Below are 21,869 nucleotides of genomic sequence, written 5' to 3'. Positions count from 1 at the left end.
ACCTCTCCCACTAACCCCTCCTTTCCCTCTGTTCCCCCACCTCCCCCACTCTCCACACCTCCCCCACTTTCCCCCTCTACCTCCCAACCCCTTCCTCTCCCTCTCCCTCTCCCAAAAGGGGCGTTGCCATCCCGGCCGTGGCATTGACTGACAGGAGATGAGACCAATCTGCGTGGCGCTGCTTGAAGGAATCGGTGCGCACATGGTTTTAAAGATTCTTAAACCTCAATAACTTTTATAATATACCACCGATCAGAATGAAACTTGTTGCACTCGCAGCACAGGAGAACCGTGGGTAACCTGGCAAAAAATCATAGCGCTATCACATACTTTTATGCAAATAGAAAAACCCTGCAAACTGGAGGAGCACAAGATCAGACTCTTAGTTATGTATAATAATAAGACAGACAGACAGACAGACAGACAGACAGACAGACAGACAGACAGATATATAGATTTGGACGTACATGGCAAGGATAGGTTTGGAGGGATATGGGCCAAATGCAGGCAGGTGGGACTAGATGGGCATATTGGTTGGGATGGGCAAGTTGGGCTGAAGGGATGTCTCCATGTTATATGACACTATGATTCTCATAGTGGATGTGGTCAGGATCACCTCTGAACACCCATCACCGTGCTGTTTTTATGAACCTCCAACCTCACCCAGAAAAATTGATCGTTTGAGGTGGGGCAGAAGTGCGAGAGCAGTAGGAGAGTAGTCGGTCCTCATGTGAAAGATAGGGAAAACATTCAGGAATTATCCTTCAGATTACAGCTACTCTCAATGCGGGAATTAAAGGGCAGGGTAAATTGTCTCACAGTTTTATTATATTAAAGCAAATGTATTCTATGAGTAGAATAATTCTATTTATTGCTAATGGCATTCTTATTGAGGCTTCTCCTGGGATTTACACATTGAATTATCTCTTGAAATACTCATTTAACAGGTTAATTCTTGTAATAAACTGTCCTTTAGAATATTTTTTTTGCAGGCAATGGTTACTTGATTTTTTTAATGATGGTTTCTCTGTTTCTATTTTATTTATTGAGGATGTGTTTTTTTTTAGTATTCAGTCATAGTGTGATTGTAGGCTGTCAAAAAATACATTACGTTTATTTGGTCTGATGCCATAGTCATTATTTTACAAACACTGCCTCAAATTTTCATGAATTACATGGAGAATGAAGCTGAGAATTTCTTCCACTCTGAACTGAAGTAAATAAAACCTAATTCTCGGCTCTCTTTGTGCAATCTTTATTGGAAGTTAATGATGCAAAAAGACACTTGGAAAAGCCAATAGTGCAAAAAGACACTTGGAAAAGCCAATAGTGCAAAAGGCCTTAGTTGGAAGATAAATTGCAACCCCATCCATGACTTCGACCACCAAGAAGAAAAGGGACCACCAAGCGCATGGGAACACCGCCTCCTACAGGTTGCCCTCAAAGTCTCACTCCATCTTCACTTGCAAAACTATTATCACTCCTTCATGGTCTAAATCCTGGAATTCCTTCCCCAATAGCATTGTGGCAGTGCCTTCACAAGAAGGACAGAAGGGCAGCACGGTGGTGCAGTTGTGTATCTGCTGCCTTACAGCGGCAGAGACCCGGGTTCGATCCTGACTACAGGCGCTGTCTTTACGGAGTTTGTACGTTCTCCTCTTGGCCTGCGTGGGTTTTCTCAGACATTTTCGGTTTCCTCCCACACTCCAAAGACATACAGGTTTGTCGGTTAATTGACTTGGTATAAATGTAAATTGTTCCTAGAATGTGTAGGATAGTGATAGTGTGCGGGGATCGCTGGTCGGCGCGGACTCGGTGGGCCAATGGGCATGATTCCGCCTTGTATCTATAAACTAAACTAAATTAAAACTAAAAGATGCGGTTCACCACCTTCTCAATTAGGGGTGGTCAATAAATGTTCATCAATTGAAAGATGAATTAAAATAAATATAATTCTGTAGTTTATAGATAGTATTGCTGATGGCTCATGGAGTTGAAAGTGCATTTGTGGAAACCTACCTCCTCACTGTGCATTTATTAAAGGTTTTGTGCAAAAGCAGCACTTAAAATAACTTTGGAAAGGCAGCTTAAGAATGATTGGAAAAGAATGCTAGGATGAAATAGGGTGCCATTCAAATTATGCTGGATCCTGTATATAAAACGAAGCGTCTGTCTAAATTATTAAATATCTTGGGGTAAAAGGGATTAGGAACATTGTGGTCATATGAGGGGACACAATGAGGCCTAACATCTAGGACAAGGGTCGGCAACCTACGGCCCACGGGCTGGATCCGGCCCATAACCCAAAATCATCTGGCCCGCGGGTGTATTTTTTTCAATTTGTTTTCGTGACCTGGGAACTGCAGCAAGTCCCGGGGCACGCAGGTGACCTGGACGTTGCAGTCAGACCTGGTACAAGCGAGCCGACTTGGGTGCGCAGGCTACATGGGAACTGCAGGTCCTTTGGCCCACCCTGTTCTCGCCAACCCTCAATCACCCCGTACACTGGTACCATCCGACACTCTAGGGACAATTTACAATTTACCAAAGTACTTAACCTACAAACCTGCACGTCTTTGGAGTGTGGGGCAGGTGAGCTGACCTGGGCGTTGCAGCCAGTCCTGGACCAAACAAGCCGATCTGGGACTGGCTGTAACGTCCAGGTCACAAAACATGTGGGGAATTGTCCCCACCTCTCAAAACATGGGGAGCAGTCCCCCTGCCCCACCCCCCCAGGATTTCCGCCCATGTGACTGGTCATTAGAGCGTTGTGGTCATTTATAGCACCTTAATTAATTCCATGACAAGTGACCACCAACTAACTCTTTAAGAAGGAACTGCAGTTGCCGGAAAATCAAAGGTAGACAAAAATGCTGGAGAAACGCAGCGGGTGAAGCAGCCACTATGAAGCGAAGGAAATAGGCAACGTTTCGGGTCTTTGTGGATGATCAGCCATGATCACATTGAATGGTTCGAAGGGCTGAATGGCCTACTCCTGCACCTATTGTCTATTGTCTATAGGTACACATGACAATAAACTAAACTGGAACTGAAACTGCAAAGAGATTTGCAGCTGAAGAAAGGTAAACACCCCTGTAACATAGGAAATGTGCTCGTTAACATGTGCGTAACAATAATAATAATAATAATAATATAATAAACTTTATTATGGACTCAAGGTCCAGACAAGGGACAACATTACATAAAAAATGCATTGCATATTAAATATCATAAAATACATATAAAATCTTAGTATATCACTTATAAAAACATCATAATTTATATATTTTTTTAAACACAATACATAAGTTAAAAATCCAGATTAAAAGAATGATCAATGTCCTACAATGAGACAACGATACCAGTGTCTCCACAGCTGGGATTCGTAGCGTGTAGTGCTAACCCTTATGTTTGACAAGGCCACAATAAGCACATTTTTAGAGTCATTTATCCTGCAAATGAATTTATTCATGTGATGTCTTAGGATAGCTTCTAAAGTACTGACTCCTGCAGCCACAAACATATTACTGGCACTACACCATCTAGGTTGCCTTAGCAGTGTTCTCATGGCATCATTATATGCCACCTTTAGTCTCTGCATACTTGTCTTTCCATAGTTCGACCACAGGTGCGCAGTGTAGAGTGGTGTGCAGTATGCTCTAAATAGCGACATCTTCACCACATCTGCACACGCACCAAATTTACGCAAGAGAATATTCGCCTGTACATACAGCATGCATCGTTGCCTATAAATAACTAGATCTTCTATGGGGTGATAAGTTAATGACCAGGTAACATAAGTAGATGAACAGGTGCCCAAAGTTTCACTGCCTTTCCTTGAATAGCACCATGGAATAAACTGTATCCAATGGAGAATATAGGCAAGAGCTCAACATTATGACCCCCCTTCAACTCATTGGGAAGCTGATGACTTCATAAGGTCATAAGTGATAGGAGCAGAATTAGGCCATTCGGCCCATCATCCACTCCGCCATTCAATCATGGCTGATCTATCTCTCCCTCTCAAACCCATTCTCCTGCCTTCCCCCCATAACTCCTGACACCTGTACTAATCAAGAACCTATCTATCTCTGACTTAAAAATATCCATTGATTTGGCCTCCACAGCCTTCTGTGGCAATGAAATCCACAGATTCACCACCATCTGACTATACAAATTTCTCCTCATCTGCTTCCTAAAGGAACATCCATGTATTCTGAGTCTATGCCCGTTGGTCTTGGACTCTCCAATGGAAACATCCTCTTCACATCCACTCAATCCATGCCTTCCTCTATTCAATGGCTTATGCTTGTCATCATAGTATTATTGTACTGAGGAAGTGATGCACTTCAGAGGTAACATCCTGTGGGTGGAAAGTTAAATCAATGCCATGTCTGCTCAATCAGGTGAAGCCCATGGTGCTAGTCAAAGAATGAGAGGTGCAGCTTGTGCAATGGGTGGCATGATAGTGCAGACGTTAGTGCTGCACTGCACGGCTCCTGCAACACACTCTAATCTACGGTACTATCCATGTTTACACGTTCTCTCTGGGACAATAGATAATAGACTATAGACAATATGGGAACCATACGGGCACTCAGGTTTCTCCCACATCTCAATTATGTGCTGTTTGGTAGGTGAAAGGCTGCTGTAAATTGCCAGGAGCATCAGGGCTGGGGGTGGGTGACAGCGTGCAAGAGAGAATAGGTCTGCTGGGTATGCTCGGAGTGCCAACAATGGGAAAAATTGGGCTGCGGTAGAGTTGCTGCCTTACAGCTCCAGAGACCTGGCTTTGATCCTGACTACGGGTGCGAATCTGGAGTTTGTCCGTTCTCCCCACGACCTGCGTGGGTTTTCGCTGGGATCTCCAGTTTCCTCCCACACTCCAAAGAGGTACAGGTTTGTAGGTCAATTGATAATTGTAAATTGTCCCTCGTGTGTGTAGGATAGTGTTAGTGGGCGGGGATCCCTGGTTGGTGTGGACTCGGTGGGCCGAAGGGCCTGTTTCCATGCTGTGTTTCTAAACTAAGCTAAACTAAACTAAACTAAATGACCTCTCTCTGTGTAGTAAGTGAATATGGGAAAGCGGTTCAAACTTTGTAACTTGGAAGAAGTCCATTGAACTTTCGTAAATACACTGTTAGTCCCCAGCTTGTTCTCCACGAGAAGCTATGTTGTTCTCATTCTGAAATATATATCCCATTCTCTGTTGAATCCACATTCCAGATCTTCCTGATGAGACTGAAGAAGGTCCATCTGTCTCCTCAGATTGTGGTGAACTTCTACCGCTGCACCATCGACAGCATCCTTACCAACTGTATCACAGTATGGTATGGCAACTGCTCTGTCTCCGACCGGAAAGCACTGCAGAGGGTGGTGAAAATTGCCCAACGCATCACCGGTTCCTCACTCCCCTCCATTGAGTCTGTCCAAAGCAAGCGATGTCTGCGAAGGGCGCTCAGCATCATCAAGGACTGCTCGCACCCCAACCACAGATTGTTTAACCTCCTATTTTACAGGTTTCTCCATTGCTGGACCAGCAGGTTCAGAAACAGCTTCTTCCCTGCGGCTGTTGCACTACTTAACTCTGCACTTTGGTGATTGCCAACCCACCCCCCCGGACACTCTTTCCCCCACATAAATTGCACTACTACGACTGTATGTACATATATATATATTTATTGCTCGTTATTCTATGTTCGCTCTTTTGGGTGAGATGCTAACTGCTTTTCGTTGTCTCTGTACTGTACACTGCACAATGGCAATAAAGATTGAATCTGAATCTGAATCTGAAAACAATGCACACTCTTTAGAAAACCGTCCACTTCCCTTTCTTTCAATTACCTTAAATCTATGTCTTCAGGTTATCCTCCCAATGTTCTGGCTTGTGTGTATCCCTCAGATAGCATGTTATGTAAAAATCATGAGAGACTAGATAAGGTGAATGCACAGAGTCTTTTTCCCAGGATCAAGAACTAACAAGGTGAACAAGGAAAAAATTAATAGGAACCGGAGGAAAACATCTTGCATCCAGACCTTGGGTGCTGACTGCATTGAGTTTGCATGTTCTCATGTGACCACTTGTGTTTCCTCCGGGTGCTCCGGTATATTCCCACATGCCCAAAATGTGCAGGCTTGTAGGACTTTTTTAGATACAGGGCAGAAACAGGCCCTTCGGCCCACCGAGTCCACGCCAACCGGCGACCCCTGTGCATTAACACTTTCCTACACACATTAGGGACCATTAAACATACACCAAGCCAAGTAACCTACAAATGTGTGCGTCTTTGGAATGCGAGAGGAAACCGAAGATCTCGGAGAAAACCCATGCGGTCATGGGGAGAACGTAGAAACTCCGTACAGGCAACACCCGTAGTCGGGATCGAACCCGGGTCTCCGACGCTGCAACTGCTGTAACTCTACCACTGCGCCACCGTGCCGCCTTTAGGTTAATTGGCCTCTGTCAATGACCCCTCATGTGTAGGGAGTGGACAAGAAAGTGGGATGACATAGAACTAGCGTAAATGATTGAGCAATGGTTGGTATGGAATCGGTGGGCCAAAGGACTTGTTTCCATGCTGGATCTTTAAAACTAAAACCAAAACGTTTTTACACTGAGGGTGGTGGGTATTTGGAACAAATTGCCAGAGGAAGCAGTTGAGCCAGGTAGAATAATGACCATTTAAAAGACATATGGACAGATATGTGTGGATAGGAAAGGTTTAGAGGGATGTGGGCCAAACATGGGTAAATGTGGCTAGATTAGATGCAGCATCTTGGTTTGTATGGATGAGTTGGGACAAAGGGCCTATCTCTGTGCTATATGACTCTATGAGGCACGTGATATGGTTATTCATTTCTTTGTTGATTGTAACAATTGCTGGGCTGCAAATGGGTGCAGAATTTGTGATTAGATTTATCTTTGGAAATATACTTCACTGAGTTGAAAGGATTGTTTGATGCTTGTTGTGAGATAAATGAAACTTTCACTACTTGTAATTAACTTAACTTTATTTAAGCTTTAAGCAACTTATTTCTGCAATACACAAACTCAGAAACGTCTGGCAAACATGGCTGATTCTGCAGGCTTTTCCCGCCCGAAATACTTCGCACATGCGCACACTCCCGAAATGTCCTGCGCATGCGCACTCCGGAAATGTCACGCGCATGCGCACACTCTAGAAATGTCCTGCGCATGCGCACACACTAGAAGAGCTCCGCACATGCGCACATGCGCCCACTTCATTCTCCCCTCCTATTTATAAGTTGAGACGGTCAGGAGGTTTAATACGTCTTGATGACCGTCGCAGCACTGGAGCCTCAGGAGATACCGGTGTTTCAATAGCCGAGGGTAGATAAATTGCTTGGTCATCAACTTCACTCATATTGTTATTTAGATTTTCAATTTTAGAATTTCTTGTAGAAGTTTCTATAGAGGATGCTGGAAGTGTTGGAGGAAGTTCCCGATTAGTGTTATCAAGAAGTGACGGAGCTGATGGAGAAGATGGACATGGTGCAAGGTCACGAAGTGAGACAGTTGACTGACGTCCATCCCGATACTTGATAGTTGCATAAGAAGGGTTGACATCAGTCAGTTCAACTTCATCAACAAAAGGTTCATTCTTATTTAATCGGACATACCGATGAAGCAACACAGGCCCAGGGCTCGTCAACCATGATGGCAAAGTACCACTAGAAGAACGCCGTTTGAAGTTAAAGAACCACTCGTGTGGAGCAGTTGACAGTAGAGATCTGATGGAGTGTAATGCATCTGGTAGAACACATTCCCATCTGGTATATCATTTGACTTTAAAGCCAGTTTCACTGCTTTCCAAATGATTCCATTATACCTCTCAACCTGACCATTTCCAATAGGATGATATGGTGTTGTTTTACTTGTTGCAATTCCTCTCTTAGAAAGGTAGTCCTTTAAATCTTTTGACATGAATGAGGTGCCCCTATCAGAATGTATGTAACTTGGAAATCCACAGAATGAAAACAGTTGATCTAAACATTTGATAACCATAGCAGCTGAAATATTTGGACAAGGAAAGGCAAATGGAAACCTCGAATATTCGTCAACTAAGGTAAGTATATAAACATTTTGAGAGGAGGATGGTAAAGGCCCTTTGAAGTCAATACTCAAACGTTCCATAGGTTGAGTAGCTTTGATCAATCTTCCTTCTTCAGGACGGAAGAACCTTGGTTTTAATTCAGCACAGATTCTACATGAAGCACACGTCATCTTCACATCTTCTGTAGAGAAAGGTAAATTTTTGGAACGAACATAGTGTAACAAACGAGTGACTCCAGGATGACACAGCCCATTGTGAAGATCAGTGAGTGCAGAAGAATGAACAGAGGCACAAAATGCTCGAGTTAATGTGTCCGGAGCAACATTATCCTTACCAGGGCTGTACTCAATGGAATAACTATATGCAGATAATTCAATCCTCCATTCATGAATTTTACTATTTTTAATCTTCGTTCGTTTCCGATTATCCAGCATAAAAGCCACTGAACGCTGATCTGTTATCAAAGTGAAGTGCTGGTGAGCAAGGAAATTACTCCATTTCCTCACTGCTTCAATAATTGCTGTAGCTTCCTTTTCGACGGATGGGTAGTGCAATTCACTACCTTGGAGAGTACGAGATATGAAAGCCACTGGTCGTCCTCCTTGATTTAATGTAGCTGATACTGCTAAATCAGAGGCATCACATTCAACAACAAAGGGGAGATCCTCATCGATGGCGTGCAATGTCGCAGATTCCAATTGTTTCTTTAAAGAAGTAAAAGCACCAATTGCTGTAGAGTCAAGGGGGAAAGAATTCGCTCTAATCAAAGGTTGAATTTTGTCAGAAAAATTTGGTATCCATTTAGCATAATATGCAAACATCCCAAGAACCCTTCGTAGAGAGTTTAATGTTGCTGGAACAGGTATCTCTTGGAGTGGGCGGAGTCTTTCTGGATCAGGCTTGATTATATCATTTCCAACCCAATAACCAAGAATATTAATTGATGATACTGATGTTATTGACTTAGCCTCATTTAATGTTAGATTTTTAGAACGTACAACATCTAAAAACCGTTGTACATTTTCATCATGTTCAGTTTGGTCTTTTCCTGCAATAGTTATATTATCAAGATAAGGAAAGTATCTTTAAGGTTTTCCTGTTCAACAAGTTTGTCTATCTCTCTCTGAAAAACAGCCACGCCATTAGTTACCCCAAAAGGAACTCTGCAGTAGTGATATAATTTCCCATTTGCTTCAAACGCAGTGTATTTCTTCCCTGATTCCTTCAGAGGAATTTGATAGTAAGCACTTTTTAAGTCAAAAGTAGAGAATATCTTATACTTAGCTAATATATTAATAATCTCTTCTATTCGAGGTAATGGATATGCATCAAGCTCCGTGAACTGGTTTATAGTTTGAGAGTAATCAATGCAGAGTCTCTTTCTATGTCTCTCCAAGGGGGTCCTTAACCACGACAACTTGTTCCCTCCAAGGGGAAGAACTGCGTTCTATAATCCCTTCTTGTAAAAGATTAGTTACTTCTGTGTTGATAAAGTTCCTATCATCTTTACTAAAATGTCTTGATTTTACTTCGGAGTCACGTGAGTGACTTCGTGAAGAACCCCGCTTCCACGCATGCGTGCCATATCGCTACACGCATTGCAACGAGTCACACAGGGGGGAACGGCGTTCCCCAAGCGGGAGAATTTGAAAGTTGGGAACAGCAGGTAAGAGACTCTGCGTTTTCCCTCTTTTACTACTTACTTTTAGGTGGCTGCGGAAAGCTGGCGGGGAGACCCGTGGAGGGCGAGCAGCCGGCAGCAGCAACAGCACGAGTTCCCTGGAGGGGAACAACCTGTGCCCGACTTTGCTCCCGCACCGGCAAAATTCACCTCTCGGCCGGGCGGGAAGCAAAGCAAAGAGGTCCCGTATGCCAGTCTCAAGCGAGACTGACTTGGGACCAGTCGCTAGCAGCCAGCGCAGAGGCTGCGGGACAGACAGCACGGACCAGCGGTACCGGGGCTCGAAACGCTCAGCGAGTGCAGCGGCACTTATGGAGTCGGAACGGGACGTTGGGGACGAAAACCTTCTTCAAAAGGTAGGCACCGGGATAGGAACAGCCGGGTTTTACCGGCTGCGGCACTGCCGCGAAGGACCAGGCCCGTGAACACCGGGGTTTGGTCCGAGCGGCTCCAACCCGCAACGGAGGGAACGACGGTCACCAGCGGGAGAAGGAAAGTCGGGAACAGCAGGTAAGAGACCCTGCGTTTCCTTCAACTTACCTTCTAGGTGCAGACATGGACCGGGTCCATGTAAGCTACAGAAGGCCGGCGGGAGAACCGCGGAGGAGCGGCAGTAGCAGCAGCGGCAGTCGGCAACCGGCAGCTGCGGGAGCACGGGCAGCTGCGGGAGCACGGGCAGCTGCGGGAGCACGGGCAGCTGCGGGAGCACGGGCAGCTGCGGGAGCACAGGCAGCAGCAGTGGCAGCCGGCAGCTGCAGGAGCACTGACAGCTACAGGAGCGCAGGTTGCGGCAGGAGCTGGCAACGGCAGGAGCAGCATGGGCACATCGATTCCCGGAGGAGGAAAACACCTGTGCCCAACTTCGCTCCAGCACGGTGAGAAAATTCATTTTCAGCAGCAAAGGACTTGGCAGTTGACTGGCTGCAATCTACTACAAGGGACCAGTATGTGAGTACCAGGGTCGGTCCCAGCGGGGGTTTTAGTTACAATGATCGCTTCTAGGCCTTTTGGCTAAGACCAAGTGTAGTATCTGTTCTTATCAGTTTAATATCTGATACGTCCCTTATCTAGGGACCATATATTAAATAAAATCTATAATAGCTGTTATCATCAGTTTTAATGTCTTATATGTTCCTTAGCTAAGGACCATATAAGTAGGAGTGCCCAGAATTGAGGGCATTAGAGTGGGGTTGACCGGCTGCAACGACCGCAAGGGACCAGTACCGTCAGTACGGGGGTGGGTCCCACGGGTCTAAGATAAAGGAGCAGCCAGGAGCGCTGAGAGCGTTGGAGCCGGGTTAAAGGAATAGATGGAATCAGCTGTGCCAGTTATCCTCCACACCGGCCATATCCACTCCACGGAAGGAAGGACAAGCTGGAGAAGGAGGACCGTGGAACAGGGGGCAGCCAGCAGCAGCCAGCGGCACTAGAATCAACCGTAGTGGGATCAGCAGTGCCCGATGTCGGCCCCGCACCGGCCAGCTCCATGCGGCCGAGCGGTAGGCTAGACACAAATCAAACAAGGTAGTGGACTGAGAAGGGTCCGACTTTGCATAAAACCGCCGGCAACCAGCGCCCGAGAGGGCTGGAGCGGGAAGAAGTGGTGTATGGAGCCTTGCTCCAACGTGATAACCCACAGCAGTACCTCTTTGAGGGCTGCATAATGCTTCTACCCCATCAGAGGGGAGCACTGTGGGTCAGTTCTGGGTTGACTTGCAAGAGGGGTCCGCAGAACAAAAGACAAGTGGGCAGCAGTTAAGCCCCACATGGGTACCCCGTGCGGGACCCTAGAGATCTCTAACTCTATAAAAAAGAGTAGGCAGGACCCTGATGGGCCAGAGCCTGGTAATACAGCATCCCATGATCCTAACACAGCAGGGACTCTGCTGGACATGGTGGCTGATTACTTTAACCAAGTCAAACATGGGTAGACTTGGATCCAGGATGGCAATAGTATTACTATATGTCTGGCCACAAACGCCAACAGGGAAAAAATTTACAGACACTGGCCAGACATCTGCCACCCGGCAACGGTGAGGCATTACAGGTGCCCAGTGTAAACCAATGCATTTGGCAGCATATGGGGACGAACATCAGGAACCAGGACCTCAAGATCCAGAGAACCTTAAAGGGATTGACGGAAGGCATCATAGAATACACTCGCACCCTGGACTAAATGTACGTAACCAAAGACCATCTAGACGCACTAGCTCTGTTTAGTAATATGCAATATGATCTGAACTACACATGGAAGGCGGCCATTCAGCCAGCACTGGGACCCCAAATAATGCTACCATTTGCAAACAAAGAACCGTGAGTGGACAAAGCCAAGACACTGGGGCTCATCAAGGCCAGCGCAAGGGCCTATTTTTGGAGCATGATACCGGCCACAGGCAACGCCATAAATAATGTGGCTCATACCAGTGGCAGTGCTAGAAATCAATAACCCGCAGGATCCTTTTTTAGGGTATGGCCAGGGCGGCCACCCTGGAAGATGCGGGAACCTCAACCTCCCACACAACCCCGAACAAGAGATATCAAACCAGAACCTCCTTTGTCAAAAAACCAAGGAAATAACACAACCACCGGTAACCATGGAGGTAGGTGGGTGGGGTTTTCTTCTGTTTAAAATAGGGACCTATGATGGTAGGGGAGGTTACAACACTACAGTTATGTATGGTATATAATCACTACAGATTCATATAATCTCAGCAGTATTCAGGGTTATCTGATAAGATTTACTCATTCCAATAACCACAGTACAACATACACCAGAAGGGCATTTTGTCCTTACATAAACCAAACAATCTAAAACCCACATGGTCTACAAAAATTGTACACAAAAGATGTGATTGAGCATACTTTTCATGGAACATTAGAATTGTATCAAACATATTTATTAAAAATAAATAGAGTAGGGTTGCAGGATTATCATTGATTTTAACCCTAAACACATTTGTTCTAGATATTCATTTTAAGATGGATACTCTTTTTTCTTGATAAGACTTGGTGTCAGCTGCGGGTTTTCTATATGGCAGGCATTGACTCAAAAGAGGAACTTTGGCAATAGAGCTTACAATAGGGGCAATCATTAGCTCCAATATTATTTACTAAAATTCTAAAACCAGCTTGGCATTGTTATGTAACAAAGCCATAGGGTGATGTTTTTCCCCCGTTCGGCCCCATCAATGGGGTACTAGGGATAATTCAACTACACTCGGCATCTGGAATTCTCAGAGTTCCGACTGACCTAAATCATGGTATTCGGTCATACAGGGGATGGTTTAGAACCATGTTCCCTATTGAACATAGCAAAAAAAAAAAAAAAAAAAAAAAAAAAAATTATTAATTTTCCAGTGACTGGAGGCTGTCATCCATGCCATAAGACTATGGATTATGGATTTATAGAGGCTAAAGACCCACTGCACGGCATTGGGCTGTCAGACAGGACGATGAATCTCATCTCATCTGCACTAAGACTGTCAACACGGAAGCAGTACCTTTGGACATCTAGAAATGGGGCATATACTGCTTGGACAACAACCTCGACCAAAAGGCCAAGAACATTCTCGCCATATCTGAATTTTTACAAGCCTCCATTATGATAATCGATGGAGCTACAGTGCCATCAATAGTGCCACAAATGCACTCTCCAATTACCTATCACAAGGAACGGAGCGGCACGCGGTGGGAACGCACCCCTGGTAAGAAAACCAGGTACTCCGAAATCTGGGACGTGGGTGTCGTTTCTCAACATGCTGAGGAGCTTGTAGCTCATAACAGCGTTGTCACTTCAGTAACAGACCAGGAAGATGGTTATGCTCATGGTGTTATTTACCGCACAACAAGTCCAGCCATTAAGCAAACTGAGCCTGGACTCCCTGATCATCTCACCGAGAAACTGGTGTTGTCATACAGGATTTAATAAAAGAAAACAGATCGGGTTTCCTCAGGTCAAGTGTTTGAATTTATGGTACACCCATATGGCAAACGACGGTGTATAGCAAGACGCATCTAACAATATATGGAATATACTAAGAACATTCGAGGTCAGAAAATGGAGTTGTTTATCTCTTAAAAGAAACCGCATGAAAGGGTCACGACTCAAACTATATTAGGTGGCTCAAATAGGTCCTAAAAATGACACTAATGTTTTAACTCTCATTCCACCAGGGCTGCAGCAACATCCGCAGCAAAAATTTGTACAGGTACCCACAGACCAAAGCCTCAGAATGGCAGGATGGTCATTCAAAAAGGGGTTTTCCACAGGTTTTTATAATAAACCAGTTAAATTTTGGAGCCATCATTTGTATTAAGAAGACATTTTATGTCCAACAAAATAATTGCCCGAAAGGTTACAGGGCTATGATTCTCAAATTTAAAAAAAAAAAAAAAAAAAAAAGGTTATATAAATTTTTCATTATACCACACAACTCTTTGTATAATTGTGTTTTAAAATTACTAATGATGCTCTCTCCCAATACCCAAGGCAGTTGTGAAGCATGGACTCGTTCCACGGCATGAGGTCACAGAGCTTTGAAATCTTCACGAAGTCACTCACGTGACTCCGAAGTAAAATAGTAAGATTAAACGAGAACTTACCAGTTTGAAGTTTGATCTGTATTTTATGAGGAGTTACGATGAGGGATTTCGTGCCCTCCGCTCCCACCCTCTTATGATCATATCAAAAACTGGTATCTCTTTGATAATCTTACTATGTTAGATCATTATAGGTTCCTGTGACCTCACACCGCTGCTTTGAAGAATGACACGCATGCGTGGAAGCGGGGTTCTTCACGAAATCCCTCATCGTAACTCCTCATAAAATACAGATCAAACTTCAAACTGGTAAGTTCTCGTTTAATCTTACTATTTTGTAGCAATTGGCTTGCACTTGGAGGATAAATTAGTGAATAATGAAGGACATTCAACAGATGCAGCAGAAAAACCACACAATATGGGTGGCTTTGACAATACAAGATCAGGCATAGTTCCTTCATACATTATTTGAAGTGATCTGTGCAGTTTCTGGAAATCCTGACCTAGAATTATATCGCTACACAAATTTTTCAAAATACCAAGACACACAGATTTATAGCTAGTTTTGTTCAGAATAAAGTCTACAATACAAGATCCTATAATTTGAGTATTGAGAGTTGTCAGAGCCATCGATATTTCTCTATTTGAAGGAATTATAGTTAGATTTAGTCGGGACACAACTTGTTCACTTATAAAACTTTCTGAACTGCCAGAATCAAGTAGTACATTAAGTGTATGGCCATTAATTGATACCGTTGTAGCTGCATGAGACAAGCTCTGAGGAAATGCAGCTGTAATTGCACATAAAGAAGGCGTGTATATGGCAGCAGTCACACTTTTAGTCGTTGCTTGCATACTCTAGAATAATGTCCCTTCTTGCCACAACTATTACAAGTTGCCTCTCGAGCAGGACATGTCTCTCTCTTATGAATATTACCCCCGCAAAAATAACAGTTCCTTTTTGAATAATTATATGCTGCAGCAAGGGTACCTTTATCAGTAGAAATTGTTTCCGTTTGCTCCATATTAGTACGTGGGTGAAATTCTTTTGTAGTAGTTGCAGCAGAATACACATTAGATGAGTCATAAGCATCTGAATTTTTCTGAGCCAAGTCCACAGAGTAAGCTTGATTGTAAGCTGACTGTAAATCCAAGGTTTTGTGTTCTAATAGTCTCTGTCGTATTAAAGGCGATACCAAACCATTGATAAGACTCTCGAATAACTTCCTGTTGATATTGATCAGCCGTAACTGCTTTGAAGGCACAGTCTTTACTAAGTCTTTGAAGTTCTTGTAAAAATTCATCAAGTGACTCACCAGGTTTTTTGTTTCCGAGTAGCAAGGAGGTGTCGAGAGAATATCACGTTGGGTGTCTTAACGAAGAGTTTGCTTAGTACATCAATAGCAGAATCATAAGTTGTACATTCCTCTATGTAATCATATACATCAGAAGAGACAAAGCTTATTAATGTTTTGAGTTTGTCTGGTGCATCATTGCCACACTCATCAAGGAAGTTATTTAGTATGCAAAGCCAGTGCTTCCAATTCTTTGCAGCAGCAGGTGAGTTGGGATCCAGATCCAAGCGTTGTGGTTTCAGTAGCTTCTCCATCCCAAGTCGGACTGTTTGACTTCTGAAGATAAGTTGCTTAAATTGTTGTGAGATAAATGAAACTTTCACTACTTGTAATTAACTTAACTTTATTTAAGCTTTAAGCAACTTATTTCTGCAATACTCAAACTCAGAAACGTCTGGCAAACACGGCTGATTCTGCAGGCTTTTCCCGCCCGAAATACTTTGCACATGCGCACACTCCCGAAATGTCCTGCGCATGCGCACACACTAGAAGAGCTCCGCACATGCGCCCACTTCAATGCTCTAAAGTCTAAAGCATTGGTTTTCAAAGTGGTGTTGTGACTCCTGGATGGGTGTCAGGATGTTCTAAATAGGTTGTTCTTTAAGAAAGATAGCCATTCCATAGACTAGGGGAGCTGCGAGTACCTTTGTATCGCACGGATTCACCATTTGGTTAAAGTGGTGTCCTGAAAACACTTTGAAAAGACTGTTCCAATGATAAGTTTGTGTCCAAGATGGCTGTCGGAAGGGAGAGTGTACGCTGGCGCGGTTTAGCTGCCGCTGCTCTCTCTTCACATTGTGTTTTTGATTTTTTTTGTCTTTGGATCGAATTCTGTCTTTAGTTTGTGTATTGGTGATGTCTTTACTATTTATTTTACTCTGATTATATGTTTTTTACTCTTGTTAAATTCTGTAAGGTGTCCTTGAGACTTTTGAAAGGCGCCCACAAATAAAATTTATTATTATTATTATTATTATTATAAGAAACATGCAGCATTCCTCTCCTACCGGATTACCGGCCGGTTTTTGAATTTCCTTCCAGTCCGCTGCTGTTGGTCAGACAGCTGTTAGCGGACTGGGCATCGGCTCAGTACCCCGACTGTGGACCGCAGCGTTTGCGGTCCAGGTGCCGCCTCTCCCCCCCTCCACTGATGGAACGCTCCTTCCCTGGAGTCGAACGGGGGCGGTTTCCCTCTGTGCTGCTTTGCTCCAGTTTCCCCTGGTGCACAAAGTGGAGCAAAGTTGTAAATTCGAACCTGTGGGTAAGTGCTTACCTGACGGTCCGTTCTTTCAAGCTTGTAACGGGAGCGCCCGTACTCCCGTTTGTCGCTGTTGCATCTGCGTGAACGCTCATGCCGCGCATGCGTGCTGGACAGGTTCTTCACATAGTCACTCACGTGACTCCGAAGTAAAATTACATTTTTACATTTTCTGCTGGTTACTTGCATGACACATCTCTTTAGTCAATTGTAGACACAAAATGCTGGAGTCGCTCAGCGGAACAGGCAGCATCTCTGGAGGTATAGTCAGTTGGTTTACTTTGTACCAAGATGACCAGATTGTCTTGGGTTGATTGCCCAACAGTTTATTAGGTTGCTTTGCAATGGAAGTGGAGGGGGACAGGGGCCACTAGTGGAAATTGCCCGTGTCTTAACAAGCTTTGTCAAGTTGTGTTACCACATTATCCCACACAAAGAGCCATCTGTTGGGTGATAGGAAAGGAACAAATTGGATTTCACTTTCAATGAGAACTTGTGAAACAGATTGTGGCTTTCTACAATTTTAATGTCAACAAATGGTGAATTACCGTAAACCTATTTAGGGATTAACTCTCTCTCCCAGAATAACCAGGTGCAAATTGCACAGAAGAAGGTAGCTGACTACATCATCACAGTCACCCTGCTCCCTCAAAGTTGTGTCCAAATGAGGAAGAGGTTTAGTGGTGTTAAGAGGAACTTTTTCTCTCTTGTCCCTATGTATCAAATGTCAAAAACCAAAACAACAAGGTCCAGAGGAACATTATTTTGACAAGAGAAAATGCTAATGCCTATCCTTCATTGCACTGAAGGTACCTAACATCCTCTGACTGAAGTTATGTTGAAGCTGGTTGACGGGAAAGTCAAAGCTCTTCTCTTTCAGAGGATGAGTAGTAAGTTTAACAGCCAGAGATTCAGAAGATATGCCATTTCTCTTCTGGGCAATTCACGCTGTCTAGTTTTGCCTTCAAATAATGCAGGCAATGGTATATTCACCAGTACATGGAATGTTTCTGTCTGAATTATACATCTGAATCTTCATTAGTTACCTTGGTGCTTTGGTTGGGCCACATCATTTGCATAAATGCTGGCAGATTTTTCCCATTGCAAAGGCATTTATCTTTCTACCCCTGCATTTCTGTTGCTGTCGTTGGTATTTCTCCTTTGATTGAAGATGCTTTCTGGGGCATGATTATTTTGTCCAACTGTGGTAATTTAGAAACTAATTTTAGGCACATCAAGTATTTTGCAATGTGCTGCCTTTGAAATAAGTTCCACTGGCACAGATGAAGTATTGCCTTGGCATTATAGCTTGAGCCAAACAGCTTCTGTTGTTCCTCTTTGAGTGGATGTATACTTCTGCAAATTTGTCTTTGCAGCCGTCTGCAAAGGCATTGCTTTTAATGCTCGTGAATGCCTTCAACAAGCTGTAATGGTGAGCAAAGTCTTTCATTTACTGAATTGTTTCTATCAAGCAGAGTTAATGCAAGGGGAGACGGGGAGTGGGGGGGGGGGGGGGGGGGGGGGGGGGGGGGGGGGGGGGGGGGGGGGATGGATTGGCAGTAAAAGGGAGTGTACATGCCCACAAATTAAACTCATTTGTCTCTCCATAGTACAGTACTTGCACTTGGCTGAAGAGATGTTACAAAGCTATAGTTTTGCAATCGTTACAATGACTGAACTGGTGGCATACATAGATTTTGTGGGACTTTTTTTTACAGGAAATAATGAATGCTAAGCATAATGGCGAATCAAAAGAACTCTTCAGTTCCAAGTTATAAAAATAACTGCATTATATTTGAAGATGTAACAAAATCATTACAACAAAATAGACTCTCTGGAAGAGATTTACTGGGTGGCCACGGTGGTGCAGCGGTAGAATTGCTGCCCTACGGTGCTTGCAGCGCCAGAGACCCGGGTTCAATCCCAACTACGGGTGCTGTCTGTACGGAGTTTTTACGTTCTCCCTGTGACCACGTGGGTTTTCTTCGAGATCTTCGGTTTCCTCCCACACTCCAAAGGCGTACAGGTTTGAAGGTTAATCGGCTTGGTATAATTGTAAATGTTCCCTAGTGTGTGTAGGGTAGTGTTAATGTGCGGGGATGGCTGGTCGGTGTGGACTCAGTGGGCTGAAAGGCCTGTTTACACACTGTATCTCTAAACTAAACAAAAAATGTAAAAACAATCTATTTCACTGTTAGAAAAAGGTGGTGAATACACACATTTATTTATCCCGATGTTAGGGAAGTCCAGGACAAGGGGTCACAGCTTAAGGATAAGGGGGAAATCCTTTAAAACCGAGATGAGAAGAACTTTTTTCACACAGAGAGTGGTGAATCTCTGGAACTCTCTGCCACAGAGGGTAGTTGAGGCCAGTTCATTGGCTATATTTAAGAGGGAGTTAGATGTGGCCCTTGTGGCTAAGGGGATTAGGGGGTATGGAGAGAAGGCAGGTACGGGATACTGAGTTGGATGATCAGCCATGATCATATTGAATGGCGGTGCAGGCTCGAAGGGCCGAATGGCCTACTCCTGCACCTAATTTCTATGTTTCTATGTTTCTATCCACTTAAAAGGAAGATTTCTGTTTAATGGGAATTAAAAGATGAAAGGCTTGGTTCTGTAGTGAGAAAGATGAATGTTGATCATTAAACAATCAATTGCTAGCACATATTGGGGTTTTACACCTGCAATTGTTCCAGGATTCTGAAAGGATAATTGTAAATAGAATCGTGAAATGTTTAAAAAAAAAAGAAATCTAATCCTGCTTTCAAAAGTAACTAACTTGAAGCTAGTTGGATTGCAGCAAGTGGTAATAGCAAGCAACATTTTACATGGACTATGTGAGTCACCAGGAAACTTAAGTTCCATTCCTGACGTTTTAAACATGCAATTAAAACAATAAGTTTCCATTTTACACAGTAGTCTCGTGAAAAATTGTAAACCCTTCCTAAAGCAGATAACCTTTGAAAATAGTTTCATCTTTCTCCATGGCTTCAAACCACTGAGATTACTGGTTCATTCCCAAAGGGTTGCGATATATTGGAAAACTTGTCATTGAGACATAAAGAATCATTTTATTCTACAGTCTTTCTGCATTTTCCTTGAACTTCATCCCCTTTGATGTCTCATTTTCACACTTTACCCTTTCCTATCTCTAAGTCTCACTCTCCCCTGACTCTCAGTCTGAAGAAGGGTCTTGACCCAAAACGTCCCCATTCCTTCTCTCCAGAGATGCTGCCTTTCCCGCTGAGTTATTCAAGCATTTTGTGTCTATCTTTGGTTTAAACCAGCATCTGCAGTTCCTTCCTACAACATAGAAGAGAGTTTACACTTTTGAAACAAATTAAAACAATTTTAACAATTTAATTTTAACTGTACAGACATAAGTAACTCCAAATTGTAAATTATTATTTTGAGTTAGCTATCTGTTAGTAGGAAACATTTATATGTGCAAAAGCTGTAGTAGGTTAAATTGAACAACATATTAACCAGTTATTAGCATTAAACAGTTTCTTAGGCCGCCAAATATCCAGCAGGAATTGCATGCACACATCTGAAAGAGAATGTGCTAGTTATTTGGACATGAGGTTTGCTGTACCTGTGGGAAGACCACATCTGGAGTATAGTGTACAGTTTTGGTCTCCTAATTTGAGGAAGGACATGTGATTGAGGCAGTGCAGCGTAGGTTCATGAGATTGATCTTTGGGCTGGTGGGACTGTCATATGAGGAAAGATTGAAAAGACTAGGCTTGTATTCACTGGAGATTAGAAGGATGAGGGGATATCTTATAGAAACATATAAAATGATAAAAAGACTGGACAAGCTAGATGCAGGAAAAATGTTCCCAATGTTCCCAGCGGCCACAGTCATAGAATAAAGGGGAGGCCATTTAAGACTAAGGTGAGAAAAAACGTTTTCACCCAGAGAGTTGTGAAGTTGTGGAATTCCCTGCCACAGATGGCAGTGGAGGCCAAATCACTGGATGGATTTAAGAGAGAGTTAGATAGAGCTCTAGGGGCTAGTGGAATCAAGGGATATGGGGAGAAGGCTGGCACGGGTTATTGATTTGGGACAATCAGCCATGATCACAATGAATGGCGGTGTTGGCTCGAAGGGCCGAATGGCCTCATCCTGCACCTATTTTCTATGTTTCTATGTTTACATCGGCATGACCAAGTGTAAACTAGACGACTGTTTCCCCAAACACTTGCACTTGTTCCACCAAGGCCTATTGGATCTCCCGGTTGCTAACCATTTTAACTCCCCGTCCCATTCACATAACCAACATTTCTGTCCTGGGCCACCTCCACCACCAGAGTGAGCCGCACGCAAAAGGGGTGCAGCATTTCATCTTCCACTTTGGTAGTTTTCAACCCAATGGTTTGTACATTGAATTCTTCAATATTAGGTTTGTTAAGTTGATTAGTACGGGTGTCAGGGGTTATGGGGACATTTCGGGTTGAGACCTTTCTTCAGAACAAGAGATATAGATGGTGATATCGAGAGATGTGGAACAAATGAATGAAAGAAATGCAAAAAAGTAAAAAGCAAAAAAGTTCACCCAGCCCACAGCCAAGAATGGCCTGTTTCCTTTATCATCATTACATGTTTTGCATATCTTTCATTAATTTGTTCTATATCTCACTATATTATCATCTATATCTCACGTTTCCCTTTCCCCTGACTCGCAGTCTGAAGAAGAGTCTCGAACTGAAATGTCACCTATTCCTTCTCTCCAGAGATGCTGTCTGATCCGTTGAGTTACTCCAGCTTTTTGTGTCTATCTTCGGTTTAAACTAGCATCTGCAGTTCCTTCCTACACAAGTCCCAGCCTTACCAGATGACAATTGTGATGCATTCAAGTGTCGTTGCAAATGGCTATCTCCTAATCATGGTTTATGGAGAGTTTGAGACTGCAAGGTTTGGGTTCAGAAGTTATAAATTCATCCTCTTACTTACA

At 43.6% G+C, this 21,869-nt stretch overlaps 1 protein-coding gene and 1 pseudogene across 1 annotated transcript in view; both read left to right on the top strand.

The window, feature by feature from the left end:
* The window catches only part of LOC129703103 (uncharacterized), a 54,748-nt gene that overhangs the window by 14,091 nt on the left and 18,788 nt on the right, over nucleotides 1-21,869 (top strand). The window contains exon 2 of the mRNA XM_055645301.1: nucleotides 10,362-10,556. Coding sequence (XP_055501276.1) covers nucleotides 10,362-10,556 — 195 coding nt within the window. The remainder of the gene's footprint in view (nucleotides 1-10,361; nucleotides 10,557-21,869) is intronic.
* Nucleotides 10,748-10,915, top strand: LOC129703137 (U2 spliceosomal RNA; annotated as a pseudogene).

Source organism: Leucoraja erinacea, chromosome 13 (genome assembly GCF_028641065.1).
Source record: "Leucoraja erinacea ecotype New England chromosome 13, Leri_hhj_1, whole genome shotgun sequence".
NCBI classification, from domain to species: domain Eukaryota; kingdom Metazoa; phylum Chordata; class Chondrichthyes; order Rajiformes; family Rajidae; genus Leucoraja; species Leucoraja erinaceus.
Note: the sequence above shows the minus strand (reverse complement) of the source record. Positions and strands in the feature narration are given on the sequence as shown.